At 36.2% G+C, this 23,087-nt stretch overlaps 1 protein-coding gene across 1 annotated transcript; it reads left to right on the top strand.

The window, feature by feature from the left end:
- The first annotated feature begins 773 nt into the window (after window positions 1–773).
- LOC131834610 (protein LEG1 homolog) lies at window positions 774–12,254 on the top strand. Its single transcript, XM_059179291.1, has 6 exons — window positions 774–1,074; window positions 2,709–2,795; window positions 4,445–4,629; window positions 5,560–5,660; window positions 10,278–10,516; window positions 12,232–12,254. The coding sequence occupies exons 1-6, from the start codon at window positions 774–776 to the stop codon at window positions 12,252–12,254; spliced, it is 936 nt and encodes a 311-aa protein (XP_059035274.1).
- The last annotated feature ends 10,833 nt before the right edge of the window (window positions 12,255–23,087 follow it).

Raw genomic sequence — 23,087 nt, 5'->3', positions numbered from 1 at the left:
CATATGTAGATTTCTACATGCTCTTTTCCTTCCATGAGAAGTCACACAGAGCAGTTTCCCCCCAGTAACAGAAGAACAGCATATATATGTTATGTTTCTGTCCAGGGATGCCCACTAAAGAGGCAGTACCTAAGCTGCTTCCTGTGGGCTGGTCATATATGAAAGTTCCAGACTCTGCAAGGAAAGCAGGTGTTGAGCATAAACCATATGGTTTGCACAGTCTAGGTACAGTGAATCATTTGTCATTTAACTGTTGACTAGGAACTTGGAGAGCCAAGTAGATAGATGCCAGCCAAGGGCCAAACTTGCAAGTCAATTTTTTTTTAATGATAACATTTTCAGGCTTGCTATATAAATTCTTTTCAGCAGACATAGGTAACTGCCTATATCTTTAAATTTCTAGATGAATAAGGTTGAGATATATGGGTAGGAGTGTATTCAGTTTAATAGGCATAAAAACACAATGTAAACTTCACAGCAGTTTTTTGGAAGTGTTTAGAATATTGATTCAGCAATGAAAGTTTCAAAAGCTTGTTTGGACTATCATGTGAATAACAAACTATATTGATAAATTTATTATCAATAAATCAATTTATTATTTCACAAGAGAGGCATCCTATTTTCATTGGTAAGGCCTTTCCATCTTCACTCTGTCATCTTCAGGGAAAAGAACAAAAAGTGTTGACATGCTGAGACATAAGCAAATACCATGACTTCTTCCTCCATTTCCCAATAAAAGCCTGGCCACAGTCTCAGTCCCCAGCTTTGGTACAATGGCTTTCCTTCTTCCTTGGACCTGTGTGTTAGTTGGTTGCTTTTCTGCTTCTCTAGCAGGAGCATATAATTTCTCAGATCTGTATCCACCACTGTGGGAGAAGAGTCCTGGTCAGCTCAGTGACTACAGGGTAGAGAATGGAAAGTACCTCATTGATCCCTGGATATACTTGGAGAGACTGGGGATGTACAAAATCCTAGTGAACAAGACAGCGAGTTATTTTGAAAACATTGTGGCTAACAATGAACAAAATATTTTTTGGGGTTTACCTCTCCAGCATGGCTGGCAATACAGAACAGGTAAGAATGACTCTTGTTTTCATCCTGATGATCTACTAATATGACCACATAGTAATTGGGAAGTAAGATTCTGTAAATACCATACCAAGTTTTTGAAAATTGATTCTTTTCTTTTTCCTCTTTCCCCTCATAACCATATTTCTTCACTTCTCCTCCATAAAGCCTACTTTTACATGCTTTTGTCTTGACTAGAATCCACAATGGGGCATAAGGAATAGTTGCCAAACACAAAAAGACTTCATATTAAATCTATTGAAATCTATTGAGCATACTTCAAATATTTATTGAACTCCTGCTAGGTGCTAGATGCCATTTGAAGCATTTAGATGAGCAAAACAGTCAAAAGGATATACATTAAAAACAGAAGTTGATGTCAAATTTACCTGAATTTTTTTGAAGTCCCAATTGTGATTACCTATACATGGAGATAGTGCTGATACGTAAGGAGTGCCATCTTGTTCATAAGGATGTTTCTCTGCAAATGATTGATTCCTCTTGAAAATACATTCTAGTGTTTCATTGGGAGATATGTTGTGGGCCAAGGATTCATAAATTAGATATTTTTGTTCTTGCCAACAGAAAAAGCTCATGAAGGAGCTTATCCACACTGATAATACCACCAATAAAGAAATATGTTCTATTCCAATAGAAAAGATATAGAGGGTAGATTATGGTTGATCTTAAGTCTGAGCAGTGGTCATATTCAGGAGCTACTGAGGAGGACAAGTCATGCTTTTTTGTTAGGGAATATCCTGAGACCCAAATCTACTCCTATTTATCTGGCATTCATTGGGGTCAAAACAACCCTTGTCCAAGAGAAATCATTAATATAAAGTCTGCTATGGGAGGCATGCCAACCTCAGGGGAGGTACAGGGGAGCTGGTAGATTAATGCTCTTCTTTTTCTTTCTTTGCATTCACACATCAGGATCAAGTCTGACTAAACTCATCCATTGATGAGCTGATAAGTGTTCAACATTTGCTAAGAGCAGTGGAGAGATGGGGTGTGAATGAGTACTTTCAGACAGTTTCCCTGCCATTAAAGAATTTACAGCACAAGTGAAATAGGAAAGATAGCAGAAATTAAATAGAAAACAATAAACAATAACTCTTGGATAGACATTAAAAGTGCAAAACAAAGGCCAGAGTGGAGTCAGCTGGAGTGATCAGAAAAAAATGAATTTAACCTAAACCTGAAATGTGGATGAAATTTTACTGGGGAAATAGAAATGAAATCTACTAGGAAATAAAAGAATGAGCCCAAACAGTGTTTCTCAGTCTTGGCTGCATGTTGAAAATAACTACCTAGTTAAAAGAAAAAAAAAAAAAAAACAGTCTTTAAGTCCACCTGAGAAATTCTATTCTAATTTGATAATATTGGAAATTAAGGCAAAGGACAAGACCTGGAAATAGAATAGCATAGAAACATGTGCTTGACTGTAGGTTGTGTGTGTGTGTGTGTGTGTGTGTGTGTTTAAGGAAGGGACAAGAAAAGGAAGGGAGAAGGATTGAGTGCGAGGGACTTGTTGGGGACCAATGAAAGAAGAAGAGAATAATTTAAAGCAAAATATTTATTGATATTCAGGAATTAATGTTAGTATATAACAAATAATCGCTGCACCCTCTCTTTTCTAGGAAGATTAGCTGATCCCAGAGGAAGGAAAGGCTGTGGCTATGAATCTGGAGATCATTTGTGTATCTCTGTGGACAGCTGGTGGGCTGGTAGGTTCATTTATTTTTATTTATTTTTATTTTTTTTAAAGATTTTATTTATTTATTCGACAGAGATCACAAGTAGGCAGAGAGGCAGGCGGGGGGTTGGGGAAGCAGGCTCCCCAATGATCAGAGAGCTCGACGTGGGGCTTGATCTCCTGACTCTGGGATCATAACCTGAACTGAAGGCAGAGGCTTTAAGCCACTGAGCCACCCAGGTGCCCCTGGTAGATCCTTTTAAATAGCAAAATAGGTAATAGCCATTCCCAAGGAAAGTATTCAACCTAAAATCTTAGAGACAGAGACAAAATAATACTATTCTTTTGTAAGAAGGAATCTATTTCATCATGTACCTTGTGGTCTTTATGCCACATTCTAGAATTTAACAGCCATAAGGTCAATAATGATTCCTCAGGACACACAGCGCTTTTCACAGAAGGACGGAAACAAGGAACTGTAAAGGACCATGGCCTCTGAAAGCCCAGCACTGGCAGTCAGGAGGGAGGTCCCACGAGAGTCTCCAGAATGAGGAAGGATGAGAAATGAGAGAACAAGCAAATAGGGCTTTGCCTCATTTTGTTCAGACCGACTGTGTTTGACTTTAAAACCATAAGTGTTAGAGTAGTGTGCCACAAATGATTTTGTCAATCCATAATCAAAGGCTCAGTCACGTATTTAATACAAAAATAATCAAAAGGTTATTTTCTAATTCTTTAATTCTGTTTTGTTTTTTAGTAATAAAATTAATTTCCACACAATTTCTTAGAGATATTTCCCAATATCTCTAAGAATACATTAAGTTTCACTTTCTTGGATTTACACACATCATATAACACCTTTACATGTTTTTCTAATACTGTGCAAACCAGTTCTTTTCAAAGACCCACAGTCATGGCCACGGATGTAGAACTCAGGCTTCTTTATTCGATTGATTTAGTAGTTTGGAGTAGCAGTCTGCTCCACTGGGGCGTAGAATTGCATTCATAAATACATGTCTTATCATAGACAACGTTCTGCATCACCAGTGAGAATCAGTATAAGCTTTATAGCTATCAAAATTATAATATCTAAATCTGATGGAATAGGTTATTTTTAGAGAGAAATAAAAAAGTTAATTCATTGCCAATTTAGTTATCCAAAGATCAATTGTCAACACTTACCCAAAATGTTTGCTTTAAAAACCCAATATAAAACAAGGATTTTGTGATATCATGGTTGCACATTAAACTTGACTAAGTACAAAGTACAAAATGTTAACACTCTTGCCACATTAAATATTTTAGAAAAGTATTGTTATGATAAAGCTTCAGTTAGAGGTGTATCATTCTATGCGTAAATAGATAATTTTCTTTTTTTTTTTTACCCAATACTTTGAAAAAATGGATATTAAGTAATACTAAATTAATATGAAATGTCAACATTAATTTTTATTTAAGATATAGACAACAGCTTGAGTCTGTGTTTATTTATGATTCTAGGCTTATTAAGAAAAGCTATATATGTGATCCTTAGGGAGATTTTTAATTTTTTTTGGTAGTGACTAACTTTTTGGTTTCTGGACCTGTGATTTTTGCTTACTAGTTTACAGACTACTTAAAAATATTCTCTATCGCATTTGTTAGTGCTTGTGATAATAATAAGTATTTTTGCTGTTACAGATATGAATTACTTTCTAAGTGCATTACCTTTCCTGGCTGCGGTTGATTCCGGCATAATGGGGATATCATCAGACCAAATCATGCTTTTGCCGCCACCCAAGGATCAGACGAATTTTTGCCTTAATATTTCTAGTTGTCAATCATCCTATCCTGAGATAATGAGCAAGTGGAATGCCTTTTACCAGGTTGCTTTCTTAAGTTTTATAATTTATTTTCTTAGGAGGTGATAAGAGAATTTCCTTTTCTATATAATGTTTTTTGTCTAGGTCTTTGTTTTCATCATGTAATATTTTCCTAAGTGCAAAAATGTAAATTGTTATGCAAATTATATTATTACTTTACAGTGGGGTATTATGTGCCATTAGTACCCTCTGAACCAATACAACATTAACACAAAGTCTATCCACTCATTTAAATTAAATTATACATAAATGTGAGAGCACAAAATGTATCTTACTAAATAAAAGGAGTATTCCGGCTAATTGAACCTGCATGGCAACCAAGGGTTAACTCTTGGGAGAAATACAATTATAGAGTTTGTTTTTAGAACAGTCAATTAACTTATTTCAATTGAATTAATAAATGATCATACATAGGGAGAACTAAACAATTATGTGACAATCAAAACCAAATATTCAATAAGCAAAATGCAAACATTGGCTAAATATAGAAGTGGCAGAAGGTCCACAATAAAAAGATAGATTTACTTGTTCTGTAGATTATTAATTCACTACTTTAGATATGATTGAATTAAATATCCTAACAAAAATTTCCTCTTTTTCTTAATTTTAAACTTTTGTGGTAGTTTCTACTATGGTGGCAGAAAAACAAATGACAAACCAAAACCAAAATCCTCCTGGCCAGTATAAAATACTGACTCTTGTGAAAATTGTTGCAGCTCATCTCTTATAGGTGCATTCAGTAATAATACTTATAATAGATATTTATTATACTCTATTATGGAGTGTTATTCACTAAGGGCCTGCATAGTTCTTAGAAACAAAAGTTCTCCTCTCTTGTAGAATATTTCTAGCTTATATATGGGATTCAATGAAATTTAAGGAAAGAAATTGTTATATTTTCTCAAATACGAATAAATGTCTCCTTTGCTACAGCATTTGCAGAATCCTTCTAGTAGCTTTGAAGACCTGTTGAAATACTTCTGGGCTGCACATGTTTCAACCTTGGAACATGCTAGCAAAATATTTGAAGATAGGTAAGAATGGATAGCAAATCATTTCTATTTAAGATGGTAAATGATTTTGGCCTTACTTAACACCTTTTTATTCCTCTTCTAAAGTGATGGTTAATCTTCCTTTTAAATAATATTATTCACTGAGTATTTTAATGATGAAGTATAACTCTTTTAGAATGATTAGATTAAAAAGTGTTTTATGAAGAAGGGGCAAAATCTTTTACTAACCAACTGATAACTAACAAAACAGCTAGCCAACCAACCAACAAATAAAATATACAACAATTTCTCTATATAAAAAAAAAGAAAAATTTTCTTCATTATTTTGACCATGGGCACATCATATGGTAGGTACACACTTAAAGAAAAAGATAAACTAGCATCAGGATTAGCACACAGGATAGCTTAGCAGATTATCAAGCCACTCTACATGTTATATCTACATGTTACACTCTATATCTAGAGTGCTTTGTTGTGAATGATAATGTATTAGTCAGGATTCTCCAAACAAACAGTGCCAATAGGAGATAGTGTTAGAGAGATGATAGATAGATAGAGAGATGATAGATTAATAGATTAGCTAGATGATAGATAGATAAATAGGTAGGTAGATAGGTGGAAGCAGGAGAAGCTTATCTTCCAGTTTGAAGACCATCAGTCAAGAGAATTCTCTCTTACTTTAAGGAAGGTTAGACTTTTGTTCTAATACACCTTCAAAAGATTGGATATGGCCCATCCACATTAGGGAGGGCAATATGTTTCACTCAGTCCACTGATTTTGGAAACTGAGATTTCCCAAAAAACACCCTTACAGAAACACCCAAAATAATGTTTAACTAAATATCTGGGCACCCTGAGGCCCAGTCAAGTTGACACATAATAAAATTAGCTATTGTGGACACTGTCTGAGGGTGAAGTCAACCACTTTGAGTGAAGTGTGGGGTAGAAATCTGGGTATGGTAAAAAACAGGAACCACAAAATTGGGTTCCTTGGTATTGTATGAGTAGACTGGTAAAGCCAGGCAGGCATGTGTGCCTCTTAATTTCACTGATTGTCTCTCCCACTGACTCCATCAGTTAGGTAAATAAATCACGTAAGTCGCAGATTCAAAGCACATTTCCTCCTTTACCTCCTTTATTGATATGGTTTCAAAAATCAGATATTAAGTTGGGCAATGGAAGAGTTTTCTCCTGGGACAGCATCAGTGATAGGATTTGGGGCTGCAGTTGTAACTCAACTGCTTTTTCTATTCTGATGACAGGAAATAGGAATGAGATTATTAGACAATGATTCTGGCCTGGGATTGCCTACCTCAAGATATGACTGATAGCAAGTCATTGTTCTAGATTACTCTTTCATTTACAGATGTTCCAGGTTCATATACAAAGATAAATCACTAGAGAATCCAACTTTGTCCCTAAAAAATATAAGAGTACTTCAGGTAAATTCAAGGAGATTGAAGAAACTTTTTTCTTATAGGCATATTTCCTGTCTCCTGTGGACTTAGACTTTTAATCTAATTGTATTTATTCCTATATATGTAATGGAACTGCTTTTGAAAGAAATACCATATTTTTAACAGGCTAAATTTATTTAAAAACTCCAAAATCACAGGGCAATGAATTTTTGGTGTATAATCTTAAATATTTACATGACTATTTTGATCACAAGCATATGACCTAAAAAATTTTTTTCTGATAGTGTTAGAAGCACTTTCCTCAATAATTATAACCAAAACATTGCTTTTTAATAGCTCTTTTTATTCTCTGAAATTTGATCCTTCTTACTTGGCCTTCTATTTAGGTATCAACAAGTGACTCTCTCAAATGGGTTTTTTAAACAGCTACTGTTTCTTAAGTACAATAAGTAAAAGAAATTTCCTGAAGTATCCTAATATAAGATCTCACCTGAAAACACCTCCTTTCTCTAGATCCCAAGTATGTAGTTGAGCTGTTTAGGAACTTTCTTAAAATGTTATGGCCAGGGAGTAGCAGGGCTAGTATTCAAATTTCTCCTGACTCCATAGCTCATTTTCTTACCTGCAAGCTGTACTGTCTGCAAGGTACATAGCCTACAAACTCATTTGATGAGGTCAGTAACTACCAAGGTTCTTCCCTTCTAAAAAGATATTAAAAGCTATTAAACAATAAAAAAATGCTTCCACCTTTTAATATATAATGAAGCAGGAATAAAATACAATATTCACTTCCTTGATGGAGAGTCTTGAAATTCTGGGGAGAGATGAACCATGCAGGCAATCACCGAATTGAACAAAAAATCATTCTTAACCTCTTCTCCCTCCCTCTAGGTAGGTTAGCAGGCAAGTGAGTGTGATCAGAGCCTCCCTGTCCTAGGAGTTAGAATAGTGGATGGATGGCCCTTAGACCATCTGTGGGAATGGTCTGTGGGAAGATCTTAGCATCTTCCCACAGCTGCTGCTATCTCTATTTCAGGAATTCTTCAGAGATCCATCCATCCTTTCCCCCCTCCCTCCCTCCCGTCTTTCCTTCCTTCCTTCCTGTTCCTTTAATTCATATATTGAATTCAGGTGTGCTTTCTTACTTTTTGTTTTGGGTCACTTTTAGTTTGTATATTATCCACTTCGTATATGGCAATGATTTAGTCACGTGGTTCTATGAGATTTTTCCGTCTCTTCCACCAAAAATACATAAGTAAATGAAACAGCTGTATCCAGGGAGAATATGACTATAACCACTGGTTGCTTCGCTATTTGGTACTATATTTCTAAAAATAAAAAATCCTATAACATTTCCTGATTTATAGATTTAAGTATAATCCTTTTTATCATGGCCATAGAAAATTACCACTTAGTTCCCCTCACCCACACACCATACAAATTCTTCCCACTTCTCACTTTCTCTGCATGATTGTTTAGTGATTTGGATTGGGACAATGTTCAGTGGCTACATTATTTTAACTATTAATTGCTCTTCATATCACATGTACTAAACTGATTATAATTATTTTCCTTTGCTATCTTATTCCCTTTAGCGTTGATAATTTTTTACATATTTTTGTTTACTTTCTATTGTATACAACGCTAATTACTTCAAGTTGGCAAACCAAGGAAGTTTCTTCTCAACATGTTTAAAAGCATCTGGAATTACATCAATTTTTTCTTCTTGAAGAGGTTTCTTTCAGAGCTGTTGACCTGCTCTGCTTTGCCTAGGTGGTCTGATAGGATTCTTCGGTCTCTAGTATCTTTGTACTAGATTTCCTTTGTCTCTTCTTTGAGTTGAATCGCCCCTTTCCAATATCCTGTATCTTTTTATTTCTTGGATTACTTTGTTTGTCAGGATTTACATACTAGTCGATTCAGAACAGTTGTATAAGAAGAAAAAATTGTAGGTAATTTGCATTCTTACAGTATCATTATTCTATCACGATTTCGGACTGAGGCTTTGAGTGATTACAGAAACCTAGCTGGTAATACTTAAGATTTTTGAAGGCATATCTCCATTATTTTTTAGCTTCAGTTTCATTGTTGAGAAGTCTGCAATTTATTAGGTGTGTTGTCCTGTATTTCATTTTGTTTTCTTCACGAGAATGTAGACAGGTGATAACTACTAAATCTCAGTGTCATAGACCAGTGTTTATTCCTCACATGTTTAAGATTCAGCTGGGCAGGTCTGCTCATTCCTAGGCTCACATCGTGTTAGCTGACTTTGATTGGCATTCCAGGGTTGAGTGAAGCTCAGCTCTGCTCCACTTGTCTTCTAATTCTTCAGTAAGCAAGTTTGAGTGTTTACCATAGTGACGGCAGACTGACAAGAGAGAGAAACCAAATTGTGAAAACATATTACTGGCTTACAGGGTGTCAAGTTGGCTAATATCCTATTGGCCAAATTAAATATTATGGCTGAACCAGGATCAGAAAGTTATGCCTTTCTCCTTCCCACCTCCTTCCAATGTAACAGGGAAGGGGCCCTGGGAAAAACAAACACCAGAGATAGAGTGAGTTTGGAAAACTGCAGACATGTTTGCAATCTATTATATACTGGGATATTTCCTTCAAATCTCATATGTTACTTTTTAAAGAATATATTAGGGTTTTTTCTTTACATGAGACAATACTGAGCTCTGTATGGTCTACATATACTTAAAACTGTTGGATCTTGGATCCTAAGATTGATTGGTGCACGTATATCTGTATTTTATATTAAAAGGAGCCTCTTAAGGTGTATTTTTATTTTTATTTTAACTTGGCTATATCTTAACTGAAATATTAGATGAATTGTCTGGTAACAGATTCAGTTAAATCATTTGAAAAGATTCCATTTGATCTGACTTTGCTTATATGCCTTTGTGCCTTGAACTGGTGCCCTCACCTCTTTCCTAGGGTTTATTTAAGCCATTGTTTTTAGGGCTTGCTGTTTGTCTAAGCCATTGCAGTTTATTTAAACCATTGTTTCTCACTTGTGATGAGCACTGGGTGTTATATGTAAGTGACGAATCACTAAATTCTACTTTTGAAACAATACTACACTATAAGTTAATTAACTAGAATTTAAATAAAAACTTGAAACTAAAAAATCAAAAACAGAAGCAAGAAAATAATGAGGCTGAAATTCTGAATGGACTAATTAAAATTGTACCTGTTTCCACTTGTCTCTTAGGTTGGAGTATTATTCTAAACCAGAAGCAAATTTTGGAAGAAATTGGTGTGTGGCTGTGAAATATTTAGCTGTAGCCCTCTTTCCAACAACTTTGGTCAGAACATATGAATTCCAGAAGGGCCTGCCTCCACGAATGCTTGTTAACGGGGATAGAGCCCCCTTCATCCACGACTTTACTGACTTTCAAAACACGGTTCTTCTTGTTCTAAGTTTTCTTCGCCAAGTGGATAACTCTCCAGGTAAGAGCCTTGTAAGCAATACCTCAAAGAAAATTAATATTTCATGGAATAAAGGAAAAAATAATGATTTTATTTGATACAAAGATCATCATAACACATATTGTCAAAGAAAGTCATGATTTTCCATGGGTATCCATTCCACAGTTTTTGGTCCTTCTAAGGGTGGCCTGTCCTTTCTTATGCATCTTTATTGATCTATGAAGCCACCAACCTCCAGTCCCCTTTTCATCCACAAACCCAGATACAGTCCTTTGCTGCTGTTACACTATTCCTTTTTTAAAAATCTTATACATCGCTCTTAAATTTAGCAAAAAAAAAAAAAAAAAAAAAAAAAAAACCTCAAAAGAAAATGTGCCATGATTAATGGGAAAAACTAGCAAATTGACTTACGTGAGCTCACTTGATCTAGTCTTACTAACTGTGGATGAAATATTCTGCTGCAGTCCCTCAACTGTAGGGCTTCCTTCAGAATGAAAAACAGAAGGGATCTATAATTGTACCTTTGAATTACCACATCATCTCAGTTTTCTAGATATGGTTTTATGCAGTGAACCAAGCTGAAAACATTCAATTAAAATAATTAAAATGTTGTGATTTTTAACCCCTCCAAAAGAATCTGAAAGATACAAAAGCAAAGTAAACATAAATACATTAAATATATGTTTTGAAATCTTATTTGTATTAATTCGAGTAAGAATTAACCCCAAACATTTAAGGCTTTCATGCAATGGCAGTTTCTTCTTGCTGTAGTAATGGTTCCAGTGAAATATTCTCAGTCAATGGCAGTTTCCCTTTACACAATGAATAGAGGAGTAAGTTACCTTCTATCTGTGCTTGTTCCAACCCCTGACTTCTATATAATCTACATCCCACCAGCAGAAAGATGCTCTCATGTTTGGAGAGGCAGTGGGGTAGGGAATTAAACTGCTATCTAAGGACTACTTTTGTGTGACAAACTATACCATGAAAGGAGAAGCATGAATTTTGTTAATCGCCTGCCAAATTATCAGATGGCATAAATTACATAGGCTTGGGTTGTAGAAACTGGATTTCCTCTTAAGATGTACAAGGTGAAGAACTGAGTGGAGAGTGAAACTTATTTCATTTAAAGTGTGAAAGTACCATTGTACAAGATTTTATTAGATCAAGTTTTACTGAAATTTGGCTTTGTGTCACAAGTTTGAATTGCTTTCACAAAAAAAAAAAATGGGAGAGTAAATGTTGAAAGTTACTGGTGAAAAAATGGTGAACCTTGATAGTGTAATTGTATAAACCTTATATAACAAGGTACTTACTGTTGTCAAGTTGTCATTCTCATGGCAACCACTCTCCACTGACACCCAGAATTCAGTCTGTGTCAAAGGCCTTGGAGTTTTCAAATAAGCAAAGAATAGAGAAAACAGATATATTGAAAACAAGGCATGAGTGAAAAACAGATACTGATACTTAAAAATGAGCATTTTCAGTTAATCTTTGATAGAAACATATGTACACATTTACAATAAAGTTTAAAAGTGTCATGTAGCTACTTTTTAGTCTCCAGAATGATTTTCCACAAGAAACTTAAGCTAAGTTCATTAAATTTAATCTACAAAATAAAATTAACATTTTCAGGCTTCAAATTAGCTTTTTAACATTTTTGCTGATGGTAAGAATTGGCATGGAGTTTTAAATTTTTAATTTTGTAAAATTCTGAACCATCTCTTTATCTTTAGTGGCATCAAGTTTTAATCCTTGACTATACATAGTCTAAGAGTAAAGTCCATAGTTAAGTTGAAAGATAACATTAGGTATAAATTAGCAAGAAAACAAAGCTTGCCTAGATTTTATTACTTTATTTCCGCATGGGTGATATTTAAAATGAACAATGAAGACTGCATGAAAATTTAAAACTGTCAAAAGCTGATATTCATGTTAATATAATTTTAAAATGCTTTTAAAAACTTGTTGAATTTCATGATTCAAGACTGAGGCCAGGTGCCCCTTTTGCTGCCCCTAACCTGAACAAGAGGTTTGTTACCTCCTACTCTTCTGCTGCAATGGTTACTAACTCCTCCTTTCTTTGAATGAAGACAACTGTTTGCTGAAGTATGATGTATGGTTGGGTGAAAGGAAATGAACTTGGGCATCTCAGAAGCTGCAGTGAAGATGGTGACATAGGAAGCTCCTGAACTTACTCCTTTCAGGGACACCAAACAGACAGCTACAGACAGAAAGATTCACTCTGAAAGAAATCCAGAAACTAGCTGAGTGACTCTTACTCTTTGGGGAAATGAGAAAAAATACACATCAATGTAGGAAGGAGAGGCTGAGACACAATCTTGCCATAAGCCCCAGCCGTGGTGAAGCAACACAGAATAGGAGAGATATCACAACTCCCAGCTTCTCCTTAAGGAGTGATGAGTTTGGACCGCACATCCATCCATCCATTGGAACCCCAACTTCTAAGACTTCCATGTGAGAGATGTACTCCCAAACATCTAGTTTTGAAAGCCAACAAGGCTTGGATGCACAAGACTCAGAAGGCTATTGCAAACTAGGAGACAATTCTTGAAAGGTTTGTGCAGACACACTGTGGCAAATTCCCAAGGGTACACAGCAGAGGCAGCAAACTGAAACACACCCAGTCTTTTCATGAAAGAAGGCTGTTTGTTCATTCTAATAGCTGTGGACTGAGGGGCAGCTTTCCAATTTAATACTGCAGCACCAAGAACTTGATGGTGTCATCTTGGCACTCTCCCTTTATTTTGTTTCAGAGGAAATGTATCTCCTGGAAGGAACTTGTACACACATCTGTGCCATGTTTTTTTCAGAGGATACCCCATGATTGCATGGCTCCAATGGCCAACAGGGCTTAATTAAATTGATGGGTTCCATAGGACTGTAACAAACAAAAATTGCTACTTGAGGATCCAGCTTAAAACCATCTGGCATCCAGTTGTTGACTGAGCTCTGCCTCTTTGGGACACTGATAGGTCTTGGCCCACCTTCAACTACTGGGGGCCATTAAGAACACACTATGCAGTTTCACAAAGAATTGGAAGACAGCCAAGAGGAAGGGCATTGTTGAATGGTAAAATTTATCTTTTATACAGAGGCCTCTTCTTCAAAACTGGGAGAGGTGGCTGTTTTGTCTAATCCATAGAAACCAGCACAGAAATGCAAGGAAAATGAAGACACAGAGGAGTATGTTCCAAACAATAGAACAGCATGAAACCTCAGAAAAAGACTTCACTAAAATGGAGATAAGTGATTTACCTGATAAAGAGTTCAAAACAATGGTCACAAAGATACTCTCTGAGGTCCGGAAAAGAATTCATGAACAAAGTAAAAATTTCAATAGGGAAATATAAAATATAAAGTACCAAACTGAATTCACTGACCTGAAAAAATATAATAACAGAGCTGAAAAATTCAATAGAGAGATTCAACTGCAGTTTGGATGAAGTGGAAGACAGGATGCAGAACTTGAGAAAAAGACAGCAGATGTCATCCAATGAGAGGAGCAAAAAGAGAGAAGAATGAGAAAGTATGAAGATAGGTTAAAGACATGTATAAAACAACATCAAGTGGACCAATACTTATGTTGCAAGGGTCCCAGAAATAGAAGAGAGAGAGAAAGGAGCAGAAAATGTATTGAAAGAAATCATGACTGAAAATTTCTGTAACTTGGGGAGGACACAGACATCCAGATTCAGGAAATCTAGAGTTCCAAATAAGATGAACCCCAAAAGACCTACACCAAAACACAGAATTAAATTGTCAAAAGTTAAAGACAAAAAGGGAAACTTAAAAGCAATAAGAGAAAACTCATTTTGTACAAGGGAATCTCCTCTCCCTCCATAAGACTCAGGAGATTTTTCAGGAGAAATTTTACCAGTCAGAAGGGTGGCATGAATTATTTAAAGCGCTGAAAGAAAAAACTCCCAAACATGAATACTCTACCTGGCAAAATTTTTCTTCATAATTGAAGGAAAAATAAAGAGTTCTCCAGACAAGCAAAAGCTGAAAGTGTTTAGCACCAGTAAGCTGGCTTTATAAGAAATGTTAAAGGGTCTTCTTTAAACTGAAATAAAAGAGTTGCTAATTATAAGAAGAGAACATATGAAAGCATAAATCCCTTTGATAAAGGTAAAATACAGTTAAATTCAGGATAATCTAATGTAATGGTGGTGTGTTCATAACCTATAAACTTATAAATGAAGAAAAACAATTCCATTTACAATTACATCAAAAAGAATAAAATATCTAGAAGTAAATTTCATCAAGGAGGTGAAAGACCTGTACACTGAAAACTGTAAGACAGTAATGAAAGAAATTGAAAAAGACACAAGTAAATGGAAAGAAATTCCATGTTCATGAATTGGAAAATTAATATTGTTAAAAAGTCCATACTACCCAAAACAGTCTACAGAATTAATGCATCATGTATTAAAATTCCAGTGTCATTTTCCACAGAAGTAAAATGATCCTAAAATGTGGATTCAACCACAAAAACACCCTGTGTAGCCAAGCAGTCTTGAGAAGGAAGACCAAATCTGGAGGCATCTCACTTACAAATTTCAAGCTATACTATAAAGCTCTAGTTAGCAAAACAGTAAGGTACTAGCATCAAAAGAGACACATAGATCAATGGAACAGAATAGAGAGCCCAGAAATAAATCCACACGTATGTGGTCAGTTAATTTACAGCAAAGGAAGGAGCCAAGAATAAACAATGGAGAGAGGACATTCTCTTAAATAAATGGTGCTGGGAGAACTGGGCAGCCACCTGCAAAAGAATGAATTGGGCCATTATCTTACCTCAAATGCAAATGGATTAAAGACTCAACAGTGAGATCTGGAGCCATAATCCGGTAGGAGAAAACAAAGGGTAAGCTTCTTGACATTGATCTTAGTGATGAGTGTTTGAATTAGACATCAAATGTAAAGGCAACAACAAGAACAAAATACAAATGGGACTATATTAAAAGGCAGCAAAGGAAATTATTATTATAGAAGCTTCTCATAGTTGCTGATGTTAACTCCAAGAAACAACTACATACTACTTTGAGAAGTAAATATGTCAAAAAACAAGGTTCTGATATGAGATGAAACTGAAAAACCTAGTAACATTTGTAGACAAAACAGTGAAACAAGTTTTAGACCAACTTAAAAATCAATTTGTTTCAATAAACTGAGTTTTGGGGGGGTAATGATCATTGTTTTATATTTCAAAAGTATTGAGTTTAGAAATTAGTTGTACGATAATGCCTTTGTATGTTTGTCTTTTCCCATGCATTTTTAAATAACCAGTAATCTACACTTCATTAAAATTTTTGAACGTGTTGACTGACTCAATATTAATCAAATTAACCTAACTTCCTCACTAGTTTAAACAGAAAGAAGAGAAAAGAGCTATTTTGGTTCTTAGGACTTTATAACAGAATAGCTCTAGCCAACTGAGAAACATGAGCCAAATTCTCTCACCCACCAATCAGGTAACATGCTCCATCTCCATGGAAAGAATTAAACGATGTTAACAAGAATAGCTCTTCATGGAAATTAATCTTCCCATCCCCAGAGTGTAGGAAGAAAACAGAAGATCTGGGACCAAGCGTTCTGGACACTTTCAAACCATTAACTCTCATATGTTAACAGATCTAACCTGAAATATTTCTTCTCTTCAAAAATCATTTTAAAAACTCTTATTTTTTCTCTATTTTAAAAACATTTAAATTACTGTTACTTTTACTGACTTATCTTAAACTATAATACAGTCAAACTTAAAAAGCCCAGTGCATTGATACATTAAATGACAATTAAAGTCTTCTTCCCCACCTCTTTTCATTTATACCTCTTGGCTCTTCACCCAGTTTTCAAAAGTGGTGCAAATTTTGTTTGAACATAAATATATAAATGGATAAATAAGACCTGTGCTGTTTGCACAAATGAAATCATACTCACTGCTTTGCACTCCGTTTTTTTACTAGAAAATTTTCTTGAAGCTCTTGGATATCAGGACATATTGATCCAGCTCATTCTGTTTAACAGATATGTAATGTTTTATTTAATAAATTTACTATAACTGTAGGCATTATTTTCTGTTATAAACTGATGGTAATAATGTAACAATGGCATTTTATGTATGTTTTTCTTGGCAGAGTTTATGATTTTACCGATAAATTTGTAGAGAGGAAATGAATTAAAGTCAATGAGTCATATATTGCTGAGTGGCACTTAAAATAGTTTTCAGGAGTTTCATTTTTGTTATAAAACTGAATTAAAGTTTTTGTTTTCTCTAAATTCCTATCATATAGCAATTTCTGTAACTTACATTAGTTTCTTATGTAGAAAATGCTACTGCACTGTTGTATTAATTTACAGTTCTTTGTTTTTTTAATTTAAATTCATTAGCCAACATATAGTACATCATTAGTTACAGATATAGAGTTCAATAAGTCATCAGTTGCATATAACACCCAGTGCTCATCACAACATGTGCCCTTCTTAATGCCCATCACCTAATTACCCCATCCCCCCACCCGCCTATCCTTCCAGCAGCCCTTAGTTTGTTTCCTATAGTTAAGAGTCTATAATGGTTTGTCTCCTTCTCTGATTTCTTCTCATTTAGTTTTCCCTCTCTTTCCCTATGATCCTCTGCACTGTTTCTTACATTCCACATATGAGTGAAAACATATGATAATTGTTCTCTGATTGACTTATTTCACTCAGCATAATACCCTTCAGTTCCTCCATGTCACAGTAAAAATTGTAAATGGTAGGATTTCATCCTTTTTGGTGGCTGAGTAATATTCCATTGTATACATGAACCACATCTTTACGCATTCATCAGCTAAAGAAGATCTTAGCTCCTTTCAGTTTGGCTACCACAGACATTGCTGCTATGAACATAGGGGTGCGTGTGGCCCTTTTTTTCACTATATTTATCTTTGGGATAAATACCCAGTAGTGCCATTTCTGGGTCATAGGGTAGCTCTATTTTTAACTTCTTGAGGAACATCCGTACTGTTTTCCAGAATGGCTGTACCAGCTTGCATTCCCACCAACAGTGTAAGAGTGTTCCCCTCTCTCCACAACCTTGCCAACATTTGTTGTTTCCTGACTTGTTCATTTTAGCTATTTGACTGGTATGAAGTGGTATCTCATTGTAGTTTTGATTTGTATTTTCCTGATGGTTAGGAATGTTGAACATTTTTTCATGTGTCTGCTAGCCAGTTGTATGCCTTCTTTGGAAAAATGTCTGTTCATGTCTTCCACCCATTTCTTGACGAGATTATTTGGTTTTGGGGTTATCTGATACATCATTTGCAAACATCTTCTCCCATTGTGTAGGTTGCCCGTTAGTTTTGTTGATGAATTTACAATTCTTTTGATGTGTTTGTGCACTTTCCCTAGTTTTCTGATTATTTGTATTTCTTACTGATTTTTATATGAGTTTGTCAATAAATTTTAAATTTAAAAACTTTATATGTATAATTATCAAGTAACAAATATGTAATTTTTATGTGAAAATACATAGTTTTATTTAAAATAAACATTTTAACAATTAAGTATTAACTTGAATTTACATGTAATAATTTTATATCTTTTCCAGGTTTATTTTCATTGACTGCATGGAAAATTTTAATGAGAACACATCATGCAAGGATGCAAGTTCTAGAGCTTTTTCAAGTAATTCTTGAAATCTTTAATCCAACATTTCTGAGTGTTTCCAGTGTTTAATTAGTGAACTAAAGATGAACAATTCTAATTGGTTGAGCAACAGTAATTTCAAAATTTTAATATGATCATAACCATATAGTTTTCTTGTTTCTGATATTTTTGATTTATGCTCATTTGTTAGGAATTTATCCATGCATTCTAACTTTAAATTCAAATCAATGTTATGATTATTTTGCTTGATTAATAATTCTTGAGTTTTTAAATTTTAGGATCTAAAGAAAATTATATTAAGCCATCATAAATCATTGTGAAATCAATAAACAGACATTAAATTTATATGGCTCCATTGTTGTTACCCTATATAACCTAATTACATGAAATTTAGAGCAATATATCTTGCTGATTTATAACCAAAATCCAGAACGTTTTAAAATAAATACAGTCAACTAAGATTTTTAAAACTCATTACACAGAACTAACAGAATACATACCTCATTTGTATTTCTACGTGTGTGGGTGTTTCCTGTCCTTGGGTCCACACTTGATAATGAATGCTTCAGTGTCAAGTTTGTCAGTGTTGCTCTCTTTCAGGAGAGAGACTACTCTGGCCAGAGGGTGGTGACTTCCAGTGCTGAAATGAAGCTTTTGTATGTAGGTTTTCCCAGGGCCTCATCCACAGACTGAATCTACCCTCCAACTGTTGGAAAAGGAAATACTTCTACACTTGCTCTCTTTCTGATTTAAGTAATGTCCACATCATGACCAGAAGCTTCTTTTCACTTAAAAGTCAGATCATGTTTCTCCTCTGCTCAAACTTAAAATGGCTTGCTATCTCTTTCAGAGTAAAACCCACAGCATATATACATGTGGCTCACACAGCTGACAGGATCTAGTTGTATTAGATCTCACTCCCTCTTTCCTACTCTCCTCCTACTATCCCCTTTCACAACGGCCTCCTTGCTCTTCCTCAAACATTGAAACACACGCGTGACTCATGATTTTTGGAGCATTGTTTCTTTTCTGTCAAGAATGCTCTTCCCCCAAACCACTGCCTGCCTCAGCTCTCCACCTCTTACTGCTATTTTTTCCAATGTCACCTTCTTTGACTGTCAGGATATTCTTTGACTTCTTTGTGTAAATTTGTTCCCACACAGTAATCTCTATCCTTTTTATCCTGCTTTATTTTTTTCTTCATATCGCTTATCCCCACCCATCACATGCTCTATTAGTTTCTTTGTTTCTTGTCTGCCTTCCTACACCAGTGTAGGAGCTCTGTGATGGTAGAGCTTTTTTTTCTATAATAGCTGCATCCCTAGGACCCAGGACAGAAGTTTTGGTAAACACTCAATTATAGTCTTGTTTGGATGAATACATGAAAAATAAAAGAATGTTTGAATAAATAAAAAATAATTGATGGAGCTTTCAAATACTAACCCGAGTTTTGTTTTAATATGAAAGCCACAGACATATGCTATGGGTACTGAAAGAAAAAAGCAGAAATTACCTGATAATCAAAGTGCATAATAAATTTTCAGAAGACAAAATCAGGATAAGCAAGGAATTGACGATATCCAATCTAATCACTAGTGTATTGTTTAGGAAAATAATTACAAAAGCAAAGAAAACGTAAAAAAAATCAAATCAAAAATCAAAAAAGTAAATTGACTGCATTAACTAACAGTGGGTAGAGGGAAGTAGCATTTCATAGACACACCTAATACTGTGATCTTTTGAGAAGTGTAAAGTACTGGGGCCTTTCCCACAAAGGAAGAATTTAGGAAGTCACGCTTGTTTGTGAGAAGTGACTCTTCTTTGTATGGGGTGGGGAGGGTCAGTCTCAGACCTAGTCTACCAATAATTTTTTAAAAATCATTTTGAACCCATAGTACACTTTACTGCAATGACGCAGAAAAAGTGAATGAATAGAAATTTTTTCAGTAATTAAAAAATCAGTGTTTTTTAAACCATACTTTTATTTTTTGTTATTCCTACACTTATCAGCTAACTGAAATTTGATCTGTATATTCATCAGTAGAGGAAAGATTCCATACTGTTCTTAATTAGTTTAGAGTATGTTCTTTCTGTGTTTAAGAGGCATAAAACTAATAAATGAATCTCCATTTCCTCTCTGGTCCTATGTCCCAGTCACATCCTTATTTTAGGACTCTGCTTTTGCAGGCAGCACATTGGTATAATGGAAACTCACGATCCTACATTATTTCCATTGGAACAAAAGAAGGAGAGAGAGAGAAACAGAGGAAGAGATCATCTGAATTGGTTTATTGCTTTAGGATTGATTTCACACAAGAACTAAGTCTACTGAAATCCCTTTAGTCTTGAATTTCTGAGTTTATGTATCTGGGAAATATATGTTTAATTAATTGGTACACAGGGATTGAAATCAGGACCTTTATAAATTAATGAAGTCAAGTCACTCTGACTCACCTAATCTCTAAACTCATGAAATTCCAAGGAGCAGAACGTTTGGAGTGCTTAGTCTTACAGTTCCTGAAGCCATGCACCCATTTGCAAAGTGCTTGGCATTTCTGGGGGCATGCATCCCTTCAACGTTCTAATTCATCCTGATGAACCATAAGCTTTGAACATATTAACTCCTTGTTTTACATTTTGGATGAGTCTTTTTTGGTATTACACCCACATACTGGAGAATTAAACCCAAACAGATGATGGGATAACAATTCACACTCAGCTACACTTTTGATAGAGTGAGCAATTACCTGGGTTAGTTAAGAGTTCCTTTCGTTGAAGTGACGATAATCCAAACTACCTGGGGCAAAAAGGGGGATCTAGTGGAGGGACACCTTGTTGTCCAATGTGATTAAAGGAGAGTTTTAAACAATCTTTGAGCCGTGAACACTTCCAGGACTCTCTATCCCAGCCTCTTGCCTCTGCTTCTCTGTTTTTAAGCTTCATTTTCTTCCTATTAGAGGCTGCCTTCTTGCTCTGTATTGCCCTCGGCCCGCAAGGACGACAAGAACCCTGGTTCAGATGCATCTTCTCTCTCTTCTCTCTCTCTATTTCCACAAGTCTACACACTTATATACGCTTACATGACCAATCAGTGAGCAGGGTACAGGAGGGAGCGAATCAGGCTGTGCACCTAAACGAACAACTTCGCTAGCAACCAATGCTGTTTACTTCCTCTTTGGGCGTTCCGCTTAGTCTCACGAGGCAATCCTAACCTGGCAACTAGCCAGGCGTCATCTTTTAATGGCGGAGGCCGCCCTGGCCAGGGGCCTGCCTCCGACATCTCCCCCTTTTTTCTTTTATGGCAGGGATCGTGCCTGTCTTAGGTTGTCAGTGGCGGGGAATATCCTTACCCGTCATCAGACGGCAGATATCAATGATCTGCGTCCTGTCTTAGGTTGGTATATTACCCCACCAATCTTACCCGTCGTTGACTACCGATCCAGCATACTTAGCCACACTTGGGGGGATGTTCCAGCCTCGATGGCTAACAAGGCCTGCACCATGGCTTGCTGTTGCCTATGTTGCTGTCGCCTCCAAATTTGCAGTTTCCTTACTAGCAGAATCAAGCCCACTCTGAGGATTATCATCAGACCAATTACGCTAGCCCATTGTTTCGTAAAGGTTAACACATCTTGCAATGTTTTGATTATCTGGGAGGGTTGCAAGCTCAACTCTGGTATTATTTATCCTTGTTATTCCTAGTAGCAGGTGCTGAGTATAGTTTTGGAATTCTGCGGACTAATTCCCCTGCAAGTATTGGGAGAGCTGTAGGAAGACATTCTGTAAGTCACTCATATTAATATAGGCTATGGGAGTTACACAAATTGCCGGGAAGGGTACTATACATCCCAGTCCCAATAGGGCCCCCCATATGTCCACTTGTTCTTGAACCAAATCCACTCTCTGGTTGACTATCAATATTCCTGCTTGCAGATGTGCATTGATTTGAGTCTATGTTTGAAGGGCAGCCGCCGTTCCTTCTGCAAGGGTGTTCACAGCTTCCGCAGTGGGTATAGTTGCAGCAAGCAAGACTGCTGCTGCCGTGGCAGCTGCTGTAGATATAGCCAATGCTGTCACAATGGCGGCTGTGATACCAAAATCTCTCTTCTTTCTGGATAGCACCACCGGTAACTTGTCCTCTGGAATGGAACCTGGGATAGGAACATGGGTAGGGATACGCATAATCACAGCCAGCTTGAAGGCCGTGACATTCCAGCACTGGGAAAGATAGCAATTCTTAGTGCAATTCAACGTATCATTCAGCTCGCTAGCATTTGTTATGAGGAAAAGGAACGGTGGTGAGACCCATATGGGAGTGGGCTGATAAGTAATATTATTGGGACAAGACACATTAACTGTTGTCTCAAAGGTACTGGAATCATTTTGTTTATAAGAACAGTTGAGGAATTTGCCACCATTTAACATGGACACTGCTGAGATATCAGTACATGCTCCTAGCAAGTTACAGACCTGCCATGCATCAAAGGGAGAGGAGGGAATATGAGAGAAGAGTTAGTCACTGGTTTCTTCAAATCCTCCCCTAAGTGGTCCCATTGAGGTATGTTTAGCAAGCCTTCATCTAGGAACCATGGAGCCGCCTTTTCCACTGTATTCAAGAAGGCCCGAGCAGTATTTGCTTTTACGTGGACGTTAAAGACTCACCGCTAAACTCCGCTCTAAGGCCGCCCCGCTTCTTATTGAAGACTTGTAAAATCCCGGCTCTAAGGCCGCCTCGCTTCTTACTGCGGACTCGCTAAATCCCGGCTCTAAGGCCGCCCTGCTTCTTATTGCGGACTTGTACAAGTTAATCCCGGCTCTAAGGCCGCCCTGCTTCTTATTGCGGGCTTGTACAAGATTCCCACCACTTTGATCGTGGTCCCTTCCCCGCTTACCTGCGGTTTTGATAAGAAAATCC

The sequence above is a fragment of the Mustela lutreola genome, chromosome 6 (assembly GCF_030435805.1).
Source record: "Mustela lutreola isolate mMusLut2 chromosome 6, mMusLut2.pri, whole genome shotgun sequence".
Taxonomy (NCBI): domain Eukaryota; kingdom Metazoa; phylum Chordata; class Mammalia; order Carnivora; family Mustelidae; genus Mustela; species Mustela lutreola.
Note: the sequence above shows the minus strand (reverse complement) of the source record. Positions and strands in the feature narration are given on the sequence as shown.

Coding starts and splice junctions, on each gene's coding strand:
- LOC131834610 (XM_059179291.1), top strand. CDS start 774: ATGGCTTTCCTTCTTCCTTGGACCTGTGTGTTAGTTGGTTGCTTTTCT. Junction 2,796..4,444: donor TGTGGACAGCTGGTGGGCTG/GTAGGTTCATTT, acceptor TTGCTGTTACAG/ATATGAATTACTTTCTAAGT. Junction 5,661..10,277: donor AGCAAAATATTTGAAGATAG/GTAAGAATGGAT, acceptor CTTGTCTCTTAG/GTTGGAGTATTATTCTAAAC.